The sequence below is a fragment of the Metarhizium album genome (assembly GCF_000804445.1).
Source record: "Metarhizium album ARSEF 1941 chromosome Unknown scaffold_8, whole genome shotgun sequence".
Classification (NCBI taxonomy): Eukaryota; Fungi; Ascomycota; class Sordariomycetes; order Hypocreales; family Clavicipitaceae; genus Metarhizium; species Metarhizium album.
The window spans coordinates 500,326-514,230 of record NW_024467582.1 but is presented as its reverse complement, the minus strand read 5'-3'; the positions used below and the strand labels follow the sequence as shown (position 1 = coordinate 514,230).

Genomic DNA, 13,905 nt, shown 5'->3' with positions numbered 1-13,905 from the left:
GCAGAGCCCTAAGCACCCCTGACCGTTACAACGCCGCGGAAAGATCTCGTTCAACGAGGTATGAATGATGTGTAACGTTATTACAACGTCGGGACACCCAGGCAAGTTCTGGTTTGCGGGACCTGATGGCAGCACGTGGATGGAACCTAGTCGTGGGGATCTTGTTTGCTTCGAAAGACTGAAGCACAAGCAGATGCCAAGGACATGTGGACGAGGAGCATGTCAACCCTGACCTGCGTTTGTTCTCTTGGACACTTTGGGGCGTCGCGAGGTGTGAGGAAGCAAACGGAGCTCGGGCTCGGGTTTGGGGGAGCTGTTGTCTTCAAGATGCTATCTGCACACCATGTTGTACTAGAAACCTCACCTGTCCGGAGAAAGGCCGCGTGTAACTTGCGTGTTTGCCGTGGAGCTCCAGGAAGTCCTACATGTCTTTGCAGAAAATGTCTCTCATTGACGCATTCTCTTGAGACAAGGAGCTGAAAAAACGTGCAAAGGGGTCCGTTGCCAGGGGTTAGAATCATCAGATTTCCCGATGGAATATTGCTGGAAGACGTGGAAATATTCCGGGGGCGTACAAACACATGGCGCAGAGACGGAACCGAGTAATTGAAGAGTAGGAACAAGGCACAGAATAAACAAGCACGCCCGCCTCGAGGGATTTGGGGAGTTGGCCGGAGCCATATGCATCTGTCATTCATTGATTTTTCCGTTGCACATGAAAGCTCACTCGAGCGCTGTCCAGTCACCACCGACAAGGAAATCTGCAACCGCTGTCAGTTCTCGGTCCCGTCCTGCCCAAGCGCTGCATGATCCCACGCACACTCACTGACATGTTGTTTGAGAAATCCGGCGTCCCGTCGAACATGACAGCGAGGCATTGTGCAGCCTTGGTGTGTCCGCGCTTTTGAGCGAGTGTGCTTGACAACGCCGGTCTGTCTGCTCAGGACCTGGCCTGGTCTGGTCTGGCCTGGTCTGGCAACACAGGAACTGTGGTTGTCCATCTCACGGGTTTGTTCTTGGCGTTCAACGTTGAACACTTCAACCCTGACTGAGATCGGACCCAAGTCGACAGCGGGACCTCGCACTTTATGCCTGAGGCAACAAAACATGATACGGAGTACGGAGTACCTGGCCCGGAATCGAATGGATGGAGCACCCAACGTCTGAAGCGGAAGCACATGTACCTGCAAGCAAGCCTCGTTAGTGTGGTCCAACACAAGGCCAGGGAGGCGCGCGTCCAGTCCATGTCGACGCGCATCGAAATCGGGCCATCACAACAACAATAAACATCCATCTCAACAACCGCCCCGGCGTCGACTTGCCACGGGCAATGCCAATGTCAACAAACTCCCGCTGCTCAGGGCAACTTCCCGTCTAATCGCGCGAGTCCCGCCCCAACTCGCCGAGCCGCTCGTTCCTGTTTAATCCGCGCGTCTCTGTCTGAACAATCGTCGTTAGAATTCTTGTCGTGTCTGGCCTTGTTCGGTAGGACCGCAAATCAAAGTCGGCGCAGGAGCGTACTCAAAGTCATCATGGATTCAGATGCCATGTCCGATCCCGCCTTCAGCCTGGGCGAGGAATCAGACGGCTATGTTCCTCAAAAGGTGAGCCTTCCATCACGGGAATCTGAAGACCCAAAAGGCGATGCAAGCGGTGCCGGCCGTGCCGGCTGTGCTGTTGGACTGTCACCGTCAGCTGCGATGGCAACATCCACGGCGGGCTGCTTGCATTTCAATCGTTGTCACACTCTGTGTGCATTCCTAGACTCTGGCCGCAACTCGCAACATGAGCATGTCAGGCCCAAACCCAGCGTCGGGCCTGTACCCTGGCGCAAGACCAACTCAGACATGCACGACCAAGCTGCTAACGACTCCCCACCAGAAGGCAAAGCCCAAGGCGGCGGCAAAACCCGCTGCCAAGGCCACGGGCAAGAAACTTACGCAAACCACCTTGAAGACGAAAGCAGCAGCCAAAAGACCCAAGCCGGACAGCGACGATGGAGATTCTTTCGGAGGCAGCTCAGAGAGCTTTTCACATACCCCGCCGAGTTCCAAGAAGCAGAAGAAGGCGCCGCCGCCGAAGAAGTCTGGCGGTGTCCCCCTTGCGGAGCTTGAGAACGACAGTGTCATCATTGACGTTCCACCAGCCAAATCGACATCAAAGTCCTCAAAAACCGCCACAGAGACGTACCAAAAGCTCACACAACTTGAACACATCATCAAGCGGCCTGACACGTACATCGGATCAGTCGAGAAGACGGATCAGCAGATTTGGGTGTACAACAAGACAACATCACAAATGGAGTACAAGAACATTAGCTTCGTCCCAGGCTTCTACAAGATCTTTGACGAAATCATGGTCAACGCAGCTGATAACAAGCAGCGTGAGGGCAGTGGTATGACCTACATGAAGGTCGTCATCAATCGAGAAACTGGAGAGATTAGCGTTGAAAACAATGGCAAAGGCATCCCAATCGAAATCCATGAAAAGGAGAAGATTTATATTCCCGAGCTAATTTTCGGCCACCTCTTGGCTGGTTCCAATTTTGACGATGACGAGAAAAAGACTGTTGGTGGACGCAACGGTTATGGTGCCAAGCTTTGTAACGTATTCAGCAAAGAATTCACTCTGGAATGTCAAGATGCTGGGAATGGTAAGAGATATAAGCAGACGTGGACAGACAACATGCAGAAAATGCAAAAGGCCAAGATCACTTCAAGCAAAACTGCAGACTTCGTCCGCGTCACCTTCAAGCCAGACTACGAACGGTTTGGAATGTCAGAGGGCATTGATGACGACCTAGAATCTCTTCTCTACCGTCGAGTGTACGACATGGCGGGAACAGTCCGTGGTGTTAAGGTATACTTGAATGGCGAGCAAATCAAGCTCAACACCTTCAAAGCGTACTGCGACCTCTATGCAAAGTCCATCGCCGCTGAGCGAACCGCAGAAGAAGGCGGTACTCCCACATGCACCGTCGAGATCGACAAGGAGAAGTCGCATCCTCGATGGGAAGTTGGATTCACGGTTTCTGATGGAACCTTTCAACAAGTATCATTCGTCAACTCCATCGCGACGACCACGGGAGGCACCCACGTCAACTACATTGCTGATCAAATTACGGCCTCGCTCCTCAAAGCGCTCGACAAGAGGAAGAAGGGCCATAGTCTAAAGCAGAGCCATCTCCGAAGCCACATTTTTATCTTCATCAACTGCTTGATCGATAACCCGGCTTTCAACTCCCAGACCAAGGAGCAGATGACGACCAAAGTGAGCCAATTTGGTAGCAAGTGTGTTCTCGGCGACGCTTTCTTAAAAGCGATTGCAAAATCAGATGCTATCGAGAACATCATGGAATTTGCTCAAAAGAAAGCTGATAAAATGCTGGCAAAAAGCGACGGAAGCAAGAGAGCAAGAGTCAGCAATGCGAAGCTCGTCGAAGCCAACCTGGCAGGCACCCGGCGCGGCCATGAGTGTACCCTTATTTTGACAGAAGGTGATTCCGCCAAGGGTCTTGCTGTCTCTGGGAGAGCCATTCTGGACCCTGATAAAATTGGTGTTTTCCCCCTCCGAGGTAAACTACTTAATGTCCGTGACGCTTCGCTAGATCAGATCACCAAGAACCAGGAAATTCAAAACATCAAGCAATTCTTGGGCTTAAAACATAAACAAGTATACACGGACACAAAGAGTCTCCGCTATGGTCACCTTATGATTATGACGGATCAGGATCACGACGGCAGTCATATCAAGGGCCTCCTTATTAACTTTCTTCAAGTTCAGTTCCCCTCCCTACTGAAGATTCCGAAATTCCTCCAAGAATTCATCACGCCCATTGTCAAGGTCTGGCAAGGTCCCGACCCGAAGAAGCCTTTGAGACTCAAGTCCTTCTTCACTCAGCCGCAGTATGAGGAATGGAAGGAGTCGCACAAGGCAGAGTTGTCGAAATGGGAGTCCAAGTACTTCAAGGGGTTAGGAACAAGTTCCAGTGAAGATGCCCAGGTCTATTTCACCAACCTTGATAATCACCTGAAAGAGTTTGAAGTTATGAAGTCTGAAGAAGCTGAGCTATTTGACCTTGTTTTCTCGAAAAAGAAGGCAGACGCTCGAAAAGAATGGCTCGGCAATTTCATCCCAGGCACTTTCCTAGATCACACCACGAAGGAGATCACCTACACAGACTTTGTTGGCAAGGAGCTCATTCTATTCAGCATGGCCGATAACTTGCGTTCAATACCGTCCGTGATTGATGGTTTGAAACCCGGACAACGAAAAGTTCTCTACGCCTGTTTTAAACGAAATTTGACCAAGGATAAGAAGGTTGCGGAACTTTCTGGTTATGTGTCTGAGCAGACGGCGTATCACCACGGCGAAGCTTCCTTGCAGCAGACGATCATTGGATTGGCGCAGGACTTTGTCGGCTCCAACAACATCAATGTCCTGGAACCTAGCGGTAACTTTGGTTCTCGTCTCGCTGGTGGTTCTGATGCTGCTAGTCCTCGTTACACCTACACGCGATTGGCTCCATTTGCAAAGAAGATCTTTTCTCCCCTGGATGAAGCCAGTTTGAAGCACCAGTATGAAGATGGCAAGCGTATTGAACCCGAGGTCTACGCGCCTATTATACCCATGGTTCTTGTCAATGGCGCTGACGGTATCGGAACTGGATGGAGCACAACAATCCCGAACTACCATCCCGAAGATATTGTCAAGAACTTGAGGCGTCGCATGGGTCGTTTAGATGGAGACGATACGGAGGAGAAGCCTTTCGAGACAATGACTCCCTGGTTCAGAGGCTGGAAGGGCAGTCCTGAAGCGGCCGGCCCCGATAGATATAAGTTCAACGGTATCGCCTATCAGAATGACCAGAATCCCAATGAAATCATCATCACGGAATTACCAATCCGCATGTGGACCGATGACTTCAAAGCAAAACTCGAAAAGGTCATCAGCGGCACAGATGGCCCTACCTGGATCAAAGACTACAAGGAATTCAACGACCACAAGACTGTTCACTTTGAAATCATGGTGGACGAGAAGCACTTGCCCAAGATTCTTGAGGAGGGATTGCTTGAAAGATTCAAGCTCACTAAGCAAGTTGCCACGTCGAACATGGTTGCGTTTGATACGAGAGGTCAAATCCGAAAATATGAAAAGGTTGAGGACATATTGGAAGAATACTATGTTTACAGACTTCAAATGTATGATGAACGAAAGCAACACTGGCTTCAGGTATATTTTAACGACCTCGAAAAGCTGAAAAATCAGTACCGCTTCATCAAAGAAATCATCGACGGGGACTTGATTGTGGGGAGGAAGAAGAAGGCTGTGCTGGTGTCAGAGCTTCGTGACCGCAAATACAAAGCCTTCCCACCAGGAGGCCAGAAAGAAAAGACAACGGACGATGAAACGAACGAGTCTGACAAGGAAGATGGCGACGGTGACGACAAGGTCACAGCGGCCGGTGCTCGCGACTACGATTATCTACTCTCGGTGAGTCTTCTCGAGTAGCACACACACTATGATGTCTTTGAATTCTTCTAACCAAAAGTCCCCGAACTAGATGCCAATCTGGTCGCTTACTGAGGAACGACTTGAGAAGCTAAAGGAAGCTATCAATAGAAAGAAGGGTGAAATCGATGACCTGTCCGCCAAGAGTGAAAAAGATCTTTGGTGTGAAGATTTGGATGCTTTCATGGCCGAGTGGAACACTCAACTGGCTCTCGAGCGAGAACTGCAAACCAAGATCCGCCGCATGGGGCGACGTGAGTCCAAGAAGATTGGTGCAGGTCGCAATCGCAAGGGCAAGGATGATGATGACTATGCGCCTGAAAAGAAATCCAGGGCCAAGGGCAAAGCGGCAGCGGCAAAGGCAGCGCCAAAAGTCAAGACCGAGACCAAGAGCGCTCAAAGATTCGCTGACATGTTTAGCTCACAGACGAAGAAGGAGCCAAGGGATGATGTCAAGGATTTGTCTGATAATTTCTCTGACGATGACTTTGCAGCTCTTGGCAGAAACAAACCTTCGTCTACAAGGGCGGCAGAGCTGTCCCAGTCTGCTTCGCAATCCCAAGCTGAAGAAGCAGCGGTTCCAAGGCCTACTAAGAGGGCAGCCGCTTCCAAAGCCAAGACCTTGTTTGAAGTCTCCTCCGACAGTGATGCAGAAGACTTGGAAATGATTGGCGATATAGGATCGATGGTAAAGGGAATCGGCAAGTCTGGTGGCGACGCGAGTGGACGACTGAGCTTATATGCTATGAACCGACCAGAGTCCAGCCAGGGCAATGGCGGCTCTGGTAGTCTACAGAAGCTGAAGACAAAGGCGTCAAAGACGTCGATGGATATTGACAGTCACGATGAGACCAACTACGAGATGCTGGCAAAGTCGTCTCCTCACAAGATCAAGGATGAGGAAGACGCAGTTGGGGACTCGGACGATGAGCTGGCGGCAGACGCAGCCGCATCAGCAACCGACAGTGGTTTGGTTGCGGTCAAGAAGGCTCGCGCCAAGCCCGTAGCTTCCAGGACCAAGGCCAAACCTGAGCCAAAGCCGAGGGCGAAAGCGACGGCACTGTCGCCCGCCGCCAAGGCTTACGCGGCTAGGAAGAAAGTCGTTGGTGTGAAGAAGAGCGCGCTGGAGGACTCAGAAGACGGAATGGATGAGCCGCAATCACCCGCACCGAAACCCAAACCTGCGGCTCGCGGCCGGCCCGGCCGGGCCGCGGCGGCCAAACGACCAGTCATTATAGACGAGGATTCATCGTTGATACAAGACGAGAGCGACGATCCGTTTGAAATGGATGACGACTGAGTGATTTGACGCGGAAAGCTTCACGGACGGCTTTCTTTCATGACGAGATTAGAACAGATGTGACGGATCGATGAATGATCAGCGTATGTGCTTGGAGGCTTAGCAGATGCTAGAAGGATGAAGGGAACTACGTAGGCTGGGCTGGTCAGAACAGCCCCAGGGCGTTGGTTCGGATACACTGTAGTTTAGTTTGCTACATCTTTCTCTATCTGGAACTCTGCTAAATTGACGATTGTTGAAGTGCTTCACGGAGCGTTGTCATGACGTCCGGCTCGGTTCCGCAACCAATACGGGGTGGTGACGTGGATTCGCGTAACCGAGTTATGCTTATGGCGGGGTGTAGTGCCGCGATACGCCGATACGCCGATACGCCGGTGCCTGAGCGGCTCCGAGCTCCCACAGCACAGCGCTCGACGTCTCCTTTTTTTTCACCCACACATGCATTGATCAACATCCGCCGTCTCCGAGACCCGACCTCTTCAGCGAGAAGCTCTTCCGGAGCCCCAGGCCCCAGCAAGTCGCCATGGCCTCGACAGACGAGCCCCAGTCGCTCCGTACAGCCTTTGAAGAGGCCGAATCCAAACGACGGCTCCTCGAATCCTCCCCCGACGCAACCTCGCCCGCCTACGCCTCGGACCTCAACTCTCTGCTCGCGCTCTACGCCCGCGTGCTCGACCAGATGGGCTCCGTGTCTCTCTTCTCCCCCAACGAGGGCCTCGAAGACATTGCCACCTCGTCCCTGCCCTACATCCTCGTCAACTTCACCGTCGCCGAGCTCGTCCAGCGCACGCCCTTCGCCGGCCCCGCGCATCGGAGGCTCGTGCTGCGCGCCGCGAGAGACGCGTACGAGCGGTTCCTCTCCCTCGCCGACGGGTACGGGCTCGTCAACGGGCCGTACGCCAGCCTCCTGGAGCGGTACAGGGACGACGAGGAGCAGTTCGCCGTCGCCCCGAAAACGGGCGACATGGCGAGCAGGCGGGAGGCCAGGATCGCGAGCTCCAGGGCCGACAAGGGGCTCCGGGAAAAGCTGGACCTGCTGACGAGGGACCCCGGGTACATCGCCAGGGACGACGAGGCAACGCGCGAGGTGTACCTGGCCGATGTGACGTGGAGGATTCACCGGGCGTTCCAGGGGCTGGAGGGGCTGAACCGCGAGGCGGAGATGCTTGCCATGGCGCCGGAGCCGGAGCCGCGCCGTGCCGGGCACGCCCACGCCCACGCCCACGCCGAGGACGCGAGCGTCAGGCTGGACCAGCCGTTTGGGAGGAGCGCCAGGGCCGGCGGCGCGCTGCTGTCGCGCGACGGCAGGCCGCTGCAGCCGTTTACGCTGGTCGGCTCGAGGGCCGAGCTGGCGAGGGGTGTGTTCCGGCCCGGCCACAACCTGCCCACCATGTCCATCGACGAGTACCTCGCCGAGGAGAAGAGGAGGGGCAACTTCCTGGAGGGCGGCACGGACCCGCCGCGGGCGGAGGTGGATGAGGACGATATGGATGCCGTGGATAGGGAGACGTACAAGGCGAGGGAGTGGGACGACTTCAAGGACGACAACAGGAGGGGTGCCGGGAATACACTGAACATGGGATGATTTACGAGGGGTTTTGGCTATTACCATTTCTACCATTGTGAGGAGCGTCTTGTGGTTTTTTTTTTTTCTTGGCCTAGGCGTTGCAGGTGGCTAGAGGACTGATTTCCATGGCCTGGATCCGATATGCGTGAACTTTTTTCTGGCATCAAGGTGCCGTGGACTGATTTCCATGGCCTGGATTTGATGTGCGTGAACTTTTTTGGCATCAGGGTGCCGTGGGGTCTCTTGTTGGGAGAAGCGTGCCGCCTGTCGGGCCCTGGAATTGCTCGACATCAGGAGTTCTATCCATGTAAATGACGGTGTGGTCCTCTGCTTCTCACGGGCCTTCTCTAGGAATCGGATGCCCTTTGAATCTCGATATACCATGCCATGTTCTGTGACACCTGCTCCGGGACGATGGAGGCGATGCAGGCATGAACCCGGCAAAAGTGACCACGTTCAACTTGGGAGGCAGCCCACTGCTTGCCATAGATAGGAACCACTGTACGGAGTGTACGGACAGGATGACAGTATTTCAAGGACAGCAGCACAAAAGTTCTACTTGAACGAGCTCTTGCTGAATATTCGCAACGCACGGTACACGATAGACAGCTCAAACAACAAGCGCCGGCCACAAAAGTGCCTGGAACCGGGCTGCCCTGCCCATCTCGCCCGCTGTCTTGTAAGTCAATCTTCCACCAACGCCAGTATGACCTGTGTAGCCGTGTGGCGACGATATGCATGCAGTATTGATTGATGTCAACCTCACCACCTAAACCGAGCCAACGCCTTCGAAATGCCGAGAATGAGCGCCTAGATGCCACGCCTTATACCCCTATTAGCTGGCTGGCTGGCTAGCCATCATCCGATTCACAAAGAGCTACCCCTCTTCGCAAAGCCATCGCTTTCGTCAATGTCGCCTGATGGGGAGACCACGTCTTTGCCTCGCGGCTGGCGCTTCATCAAGGGACCTACTTTGCCCTCCTTCATGCTTCGTCGACTGGCGGGCCGTTTGCCGTGGCCTTTCCTAGGCGTACCGTCACCTTTGTTCTTCTGCCGTCGCTCGTGCTCACTGCTAGCAATTCCTTCTCTGAAGTCATCCCCGGACGAGTTGAGTTGCGACTGTGGTGCAGTGGAGCTATTCTTCAGATCTCGCATTTCCTTGATTACATCCGCAAAGCTCTCTTCCAGTGTCTTCATGCGTGCAAGGACCAGCCTTCCCATTCTATCGCGGTCTGCTGCCTCGAGCCCTCCGGCTGCACGCAGCCGGCTGTCCTTCATCAGTGCCATTGCCATTTGTGTCTGAAAACTGCCTGCCAGGCCGAGGTTGTTGTCCTCGATACCCAGGTGGTCCGACATGAGACTCAGATCAACTGAAGACAGGCGCCTAGCCCCCCTAAGTCTGTCGCGAGGCGCAAGGCTAAGCATTGCTGACTTGCTAACACCACCGCTGTCCGTCATGCCACGTGGCGCAATGATCGGTCGGGGCTTCGAGGTTGACAGCTGAGGCGCCCTTCGAGGAGAGTTGTGTCGGGTTGTATGAGCGGCCGTGTCTGTACCTGTGGCACGCCCGCTCGTGTTGGGTCTTCGAGAGGGGATCGGCTTGGGCGGCGAGACGGGCGGTGCATATTGAGCGCGAGGCTGGTCTTCCGGATTGTACAGTATGGTGTTTGTTGATAAATTCCGGCCATGCACACCGCGTCTTGGATGCCCCTGACGAATCGTAGTTGCGGCTCTTGCGGATGACTCGTGAGAAGATGCCAGTTTGGCTGCTCCAGCTCTCATGGGCCTTGCAAAATAGTCGCCGCCATCTTCGACACCATGCTTTTCAAACTGCTGACTGCGGCCGGCATTGGTGGCCTCGTCTTCGTCCTCGTCGTTTGTGACCAGCTCATCGTCACCGTCTGCGTCCGTATGGTCCTTGTAGTCGGGGAGAATGTCTGCCCTCGATCCACGACCTTTGACGTTATTGAACGATGCACCGGGGTTGGACATGAAATCCGCTGGGTCGCTCGCCGTCGACCTCACATCAGACACCCGTCGTAAGTGCGAGGGCCTGTCCCAGCCAACACTCATCCTCCTTTGCCAATCAGGCACGGCCCGGCTGTCGAGCGTCGGCCAGTTCGTAGACGGCATACCCTCTTCGTCATGTTGCTCCATCCAGTTCCGGATCGCAGTCTGAGTCTTGCGTCTCTCATTCCTCCTCTGCGTACGTAGTGTTGTCGCATCCGGCACGCGACGAAATACTTCTTCAAGCGCTCTGTCTTTGTGGAATCCTGCGACGGATTCCTCACGTACACGGACATTAGGGCTGAACATGACGGTGCGTTGCGTCGCATCTCCAAAAGATATTGCACGAGTCCGGGATCGACCAGGGTTCTCCACGAGATCCGTGGGCTCGAATATAGAAGGCGCAAGCCAAAATCGCTCATACAAGTAAATCATGAACAAGACCGGGAAGTGCGTGACCTTGATGACGGTCCGATTAAGCCAGACGAAGTGCTTCAGGGGCACGCAGTAGCGCAGCGGCATCAGCAGCCAGGCAAATATATTGCTAGGGGCAATGTAGGAAAAGAGTGCATCATTCTTGACCATGGAGATTGTATTGATGGCGAATACAAACCTCGGTTCGATTAGCATGGAATGAGCATCAAAGGCAAAGATCTCCGATACTCACTGATGTTCTTCCGTGGCATTGGAAGCAATCGCCATAAAAGAATTGGTCAAAACAGTAATAAGAATTGTTCTTCAGCGCCTGTCAGCGTCTGCTCCGTCGACACCCACCCACTCGCTTTGAGATCAGGGAGTACATACACAACCAAGAAATGGCAAATGATGAGAAAGATCATCATTAATGTTCTCGCCAGCCAATTATATGTCGGCCATCTAACCAGCGTTAGCAATTTATATCCCTCCACGAGATTTCCTAGGGGCTGGCTGGCTTACACATCCCAGGCGGCCGGGGTAAAACCCATAAGAATCTGGAATATCTTGTACGCAACCTCGCCACCGTCGGTTGCATTCTGCGACAGCGTGAAGAAAACAAAGAACCCACTGCACATGATCAAAACCAGGACGAACACAGCAGCCAGGTCCACGGCCATGAGCCGGAACGCGATCAGAAGCTGTGAAAAGTACTGATAATGGTCCAGAACGCTTAAAATTCGGGGCAGAAGCAAAATAGCATTGGCGGCTAGGACGTCATAAGCCATGGCATTCCAGTGATGGGGGTCAACCAAGAATACACCGTAGGCTCGCATGCAATAGTATGCTATCAACAGCACAAGGATTCCGAGATCAAAAATATTCCAAAAGCTCATGATGTAGAGCGCAAATCCTTGCTCGTTGAAACCAACAAGCTCATCCAACATGAACCCTGCACTCCAAAACCAGAAGACCAGCTCTAGCCCTGTGATCTTGACAGACCTTTGCGATAAGACGGCAAGAAAGAGACCAATCAGGACGGCAAGTGATATGGTGGACAGAAAGGACCTGTACCGTGGCACACGAAGACGGGAAAGTTTGAACATGGAAGCCTGCCTAGGGTCATAGAGCATAACGGTTCTCCTTCCAGATGGGACATGGTACTGTCCTGGTTTCGCGGGAAGCGACCCAAGTAAAGGGGTCCTGGAATCCGGCTTCCCCATTTCTCCATGCACACCTCCCAAGGGGCTTGGAGGCAGTTCGCGATGCAAACTGTCGGCGGAAGAATAGAAGGTGATGGCTCCGTTCCAAATGGCTTCCAGCTGTTGAACAACGACCGGGTGTGCGAGAAAATGCTTGGCAGAGGCACGAATGGCCACTTCCAATGTCGACGTCCTTGACGCGGTCATGGCTTGTTTGTTTTTGCTGGATGATCTGCTCTCTGGAAGGGGAGGTTGTGCGCCTGGGAACCCTTGGAGGGGGTAGAAGTCGTAGGCCAAGGCGTCAATGAGTTCTCTGGTAGTATACTCCTTCAAGAGCTTGAGAGCAAGCAGTTCGCAAACCTTGGCTCTGGTGTTGCTGATACCGGCATTGGCAGCATATCTCTGTCCTTCCTTGGAGAATTGCAAGCAATTCGCCATCAAGGCATATATGGTGGCCCTGGAGAAATGTTGTGTTCTAATCTGCTGCTGCATGGGTTTTACTAGAAATTGAGAGACCTGGGGAGATCGGAGTTGGTCCCATGACAGCGTTGTCTCGGTACGAGCGCTCACAATTATACGAATGGAGTGGGTGATGCTGTAAATCGGCAGTGTGTCTGGATGGAGAGCATGTCAACTTTGTCCAGACCTTGTAAGGGGAGGGGAGGCGCAAGGTCAAGAGGAGGGGGGGGGGGGGGGGGGAAGATGGATAGGAAATCAAAAGAATTACCAAGGTGTGTTGCCGAGAACAGGGGGAGGACAGGCAATGCCCTATGACGATTGTCTTCTCCGGCTGCGTCGTCCCCGTCGTCTGCCTCTTCTTCTTCCTCTCCTTCTCCTTGTTCGTCACGAATGACGTCGGCCTCCTCGTCAAACTCAACCAGATCATCCTCGTTCGTATCCTCGTCATCGTCATCATCATCGGCTTCGGTGAAATCCGCGGTAGCGTGAGTTCGACCAGTAAAGCGGAGTTGTCGAGGAGGCCCGGACGAGGGGGAGCCGGAGACGTCACGGATATCAACGCGACGGGACCCGCGCTTGGGGCGGCGCAAGAGAGACGAGAACATGGTTCCGTATCTGGTGTCGCCTTTGGAAGTCATGGCATCCAGCGTAGCACCTAGGAAACTGTCCTTTCCATGAGGAGCGACGTCACGATGGTGTCGCTCTCACAGGAGTGTTGGGCAAGAAGAAGAGGACAGGACGGGAAGGGAAGCACAAGCGTCGACATTGCAACGGGCGATGGCACTTGACATGAATGGAGACATAACGTTACCGAGAGAGAGAGAGCCTTCAAGGTGCGACCGGCTTGAGCACACCTCAAGTGCTGTAACCTGAGCGCCACTAAGGGGCCCAAGAGACCCCAGTTCTACCTACTCAAGTACGTAAGTATGCAGAAAAGGAGCACTAAGTAGTTAAGTACTTACTCAAGGTAGTCAAGTTCCTGCGGAGTACCCGGGACCACTAGTGGACGGACAACTTCACCAGTGGGCCGGGATTCGCCAACCGGGTCCAAATGTTCCAGAAAGTCAGCCTGAGCGGAAAGAGCTACAGCACCCCAAGCACTAATAAATGCACCAGACCAGTCAGTGCTCCTGCTGTCTAGTGTCCAGGGCTTCATTCGGCCTCGATTAGTTTCCCATTTCTCACATAATGCGCCATTATTTTGTATGGGTAGCCAGGGAGAAGAGTGAAGGGAGTAACCAGCTAGGAACCATGAGGTGTACTTTTAGTCTCATGCGAGGGAGTGGAACCAGGCGTCTGAAGACTGATATCTACGTATCTAAAATGTTGGAATGCAAAATTGCGCAGCAAGGGGAAAATTGGCGAAAACAGGCCAGCTGACTGGCGGCCCCGGGTCAATTGGGGGCAGTTGCTTACCTAAGTACCTACTAAGTACTTAAGTAGTA

General features: G+C 53.5%; 3 protein-coding genes across 3 annotated transcripts; 2 read left to right on the top strand and 1 right to left on the bottom strand.

Moving 5' to 3' along the window:
- Positions 1–1,532: 1,532 nt before the first annotated feature.
- MAM_03943 (DNA topoisomerase 2) lies at positions 1,533–6,811 on the top strand (the record flags this gene model as incomplete). The annotated part of the gene is made up of 3 exons (XM_040822742.1): positions 1,533–1,604; positions 1,765–5,493; positions 5,564–6,811. The coding sequence occupies 3 exons, from the start codon at positions 1,533–1,535 to the stop codon at positions 6,809–6,811; spliced, it is 5,049 nt and encodes a 1,682-aa protein (XP_040679248.1).
- A 523-nt stretch (positions 6,812–7,334) lies between these two features.
- Positions 7,335–8,396, top strand: MAM_03942 (TAP42-like protein; the record flags this gene model as incomplete). The annotated part of the gene is made up of 1 exon (XM_040822741.1): positions 7,335–8,396. The coding sequence occupies one exon, from the start codon at positions 7,335–7,337 to the stop codon at positions 8,394–8,396; it is 1,062 nt and encodes a 353-aa protein (XP_040679247.1).
- Positions 8,397–9,245: 849 nt separating this feature from the next.
- MAM_03941 (uncharacterized protein) lies at positions 9,246–13,098 on the bottom strand (the record flags this gene model as incomplete). Its single annotated transcript, XM_040822740.1, has 5 exons — positions 9,246–10,998; positions 11,053–11,121; positions 11,190–11,261; positions 11,322–12,615; positions 12,729–13,098. 5 exons carry the CDS (start codon positions 13,096–13,098, stop codon positions 9,246–9,248), a joined length of 3,558 nt encoding a protein of 1,185 aa, XP_040679246.1.
- Between the last annotated feature and the right edge of the window lie 807 nt (positions 13,099–13,905).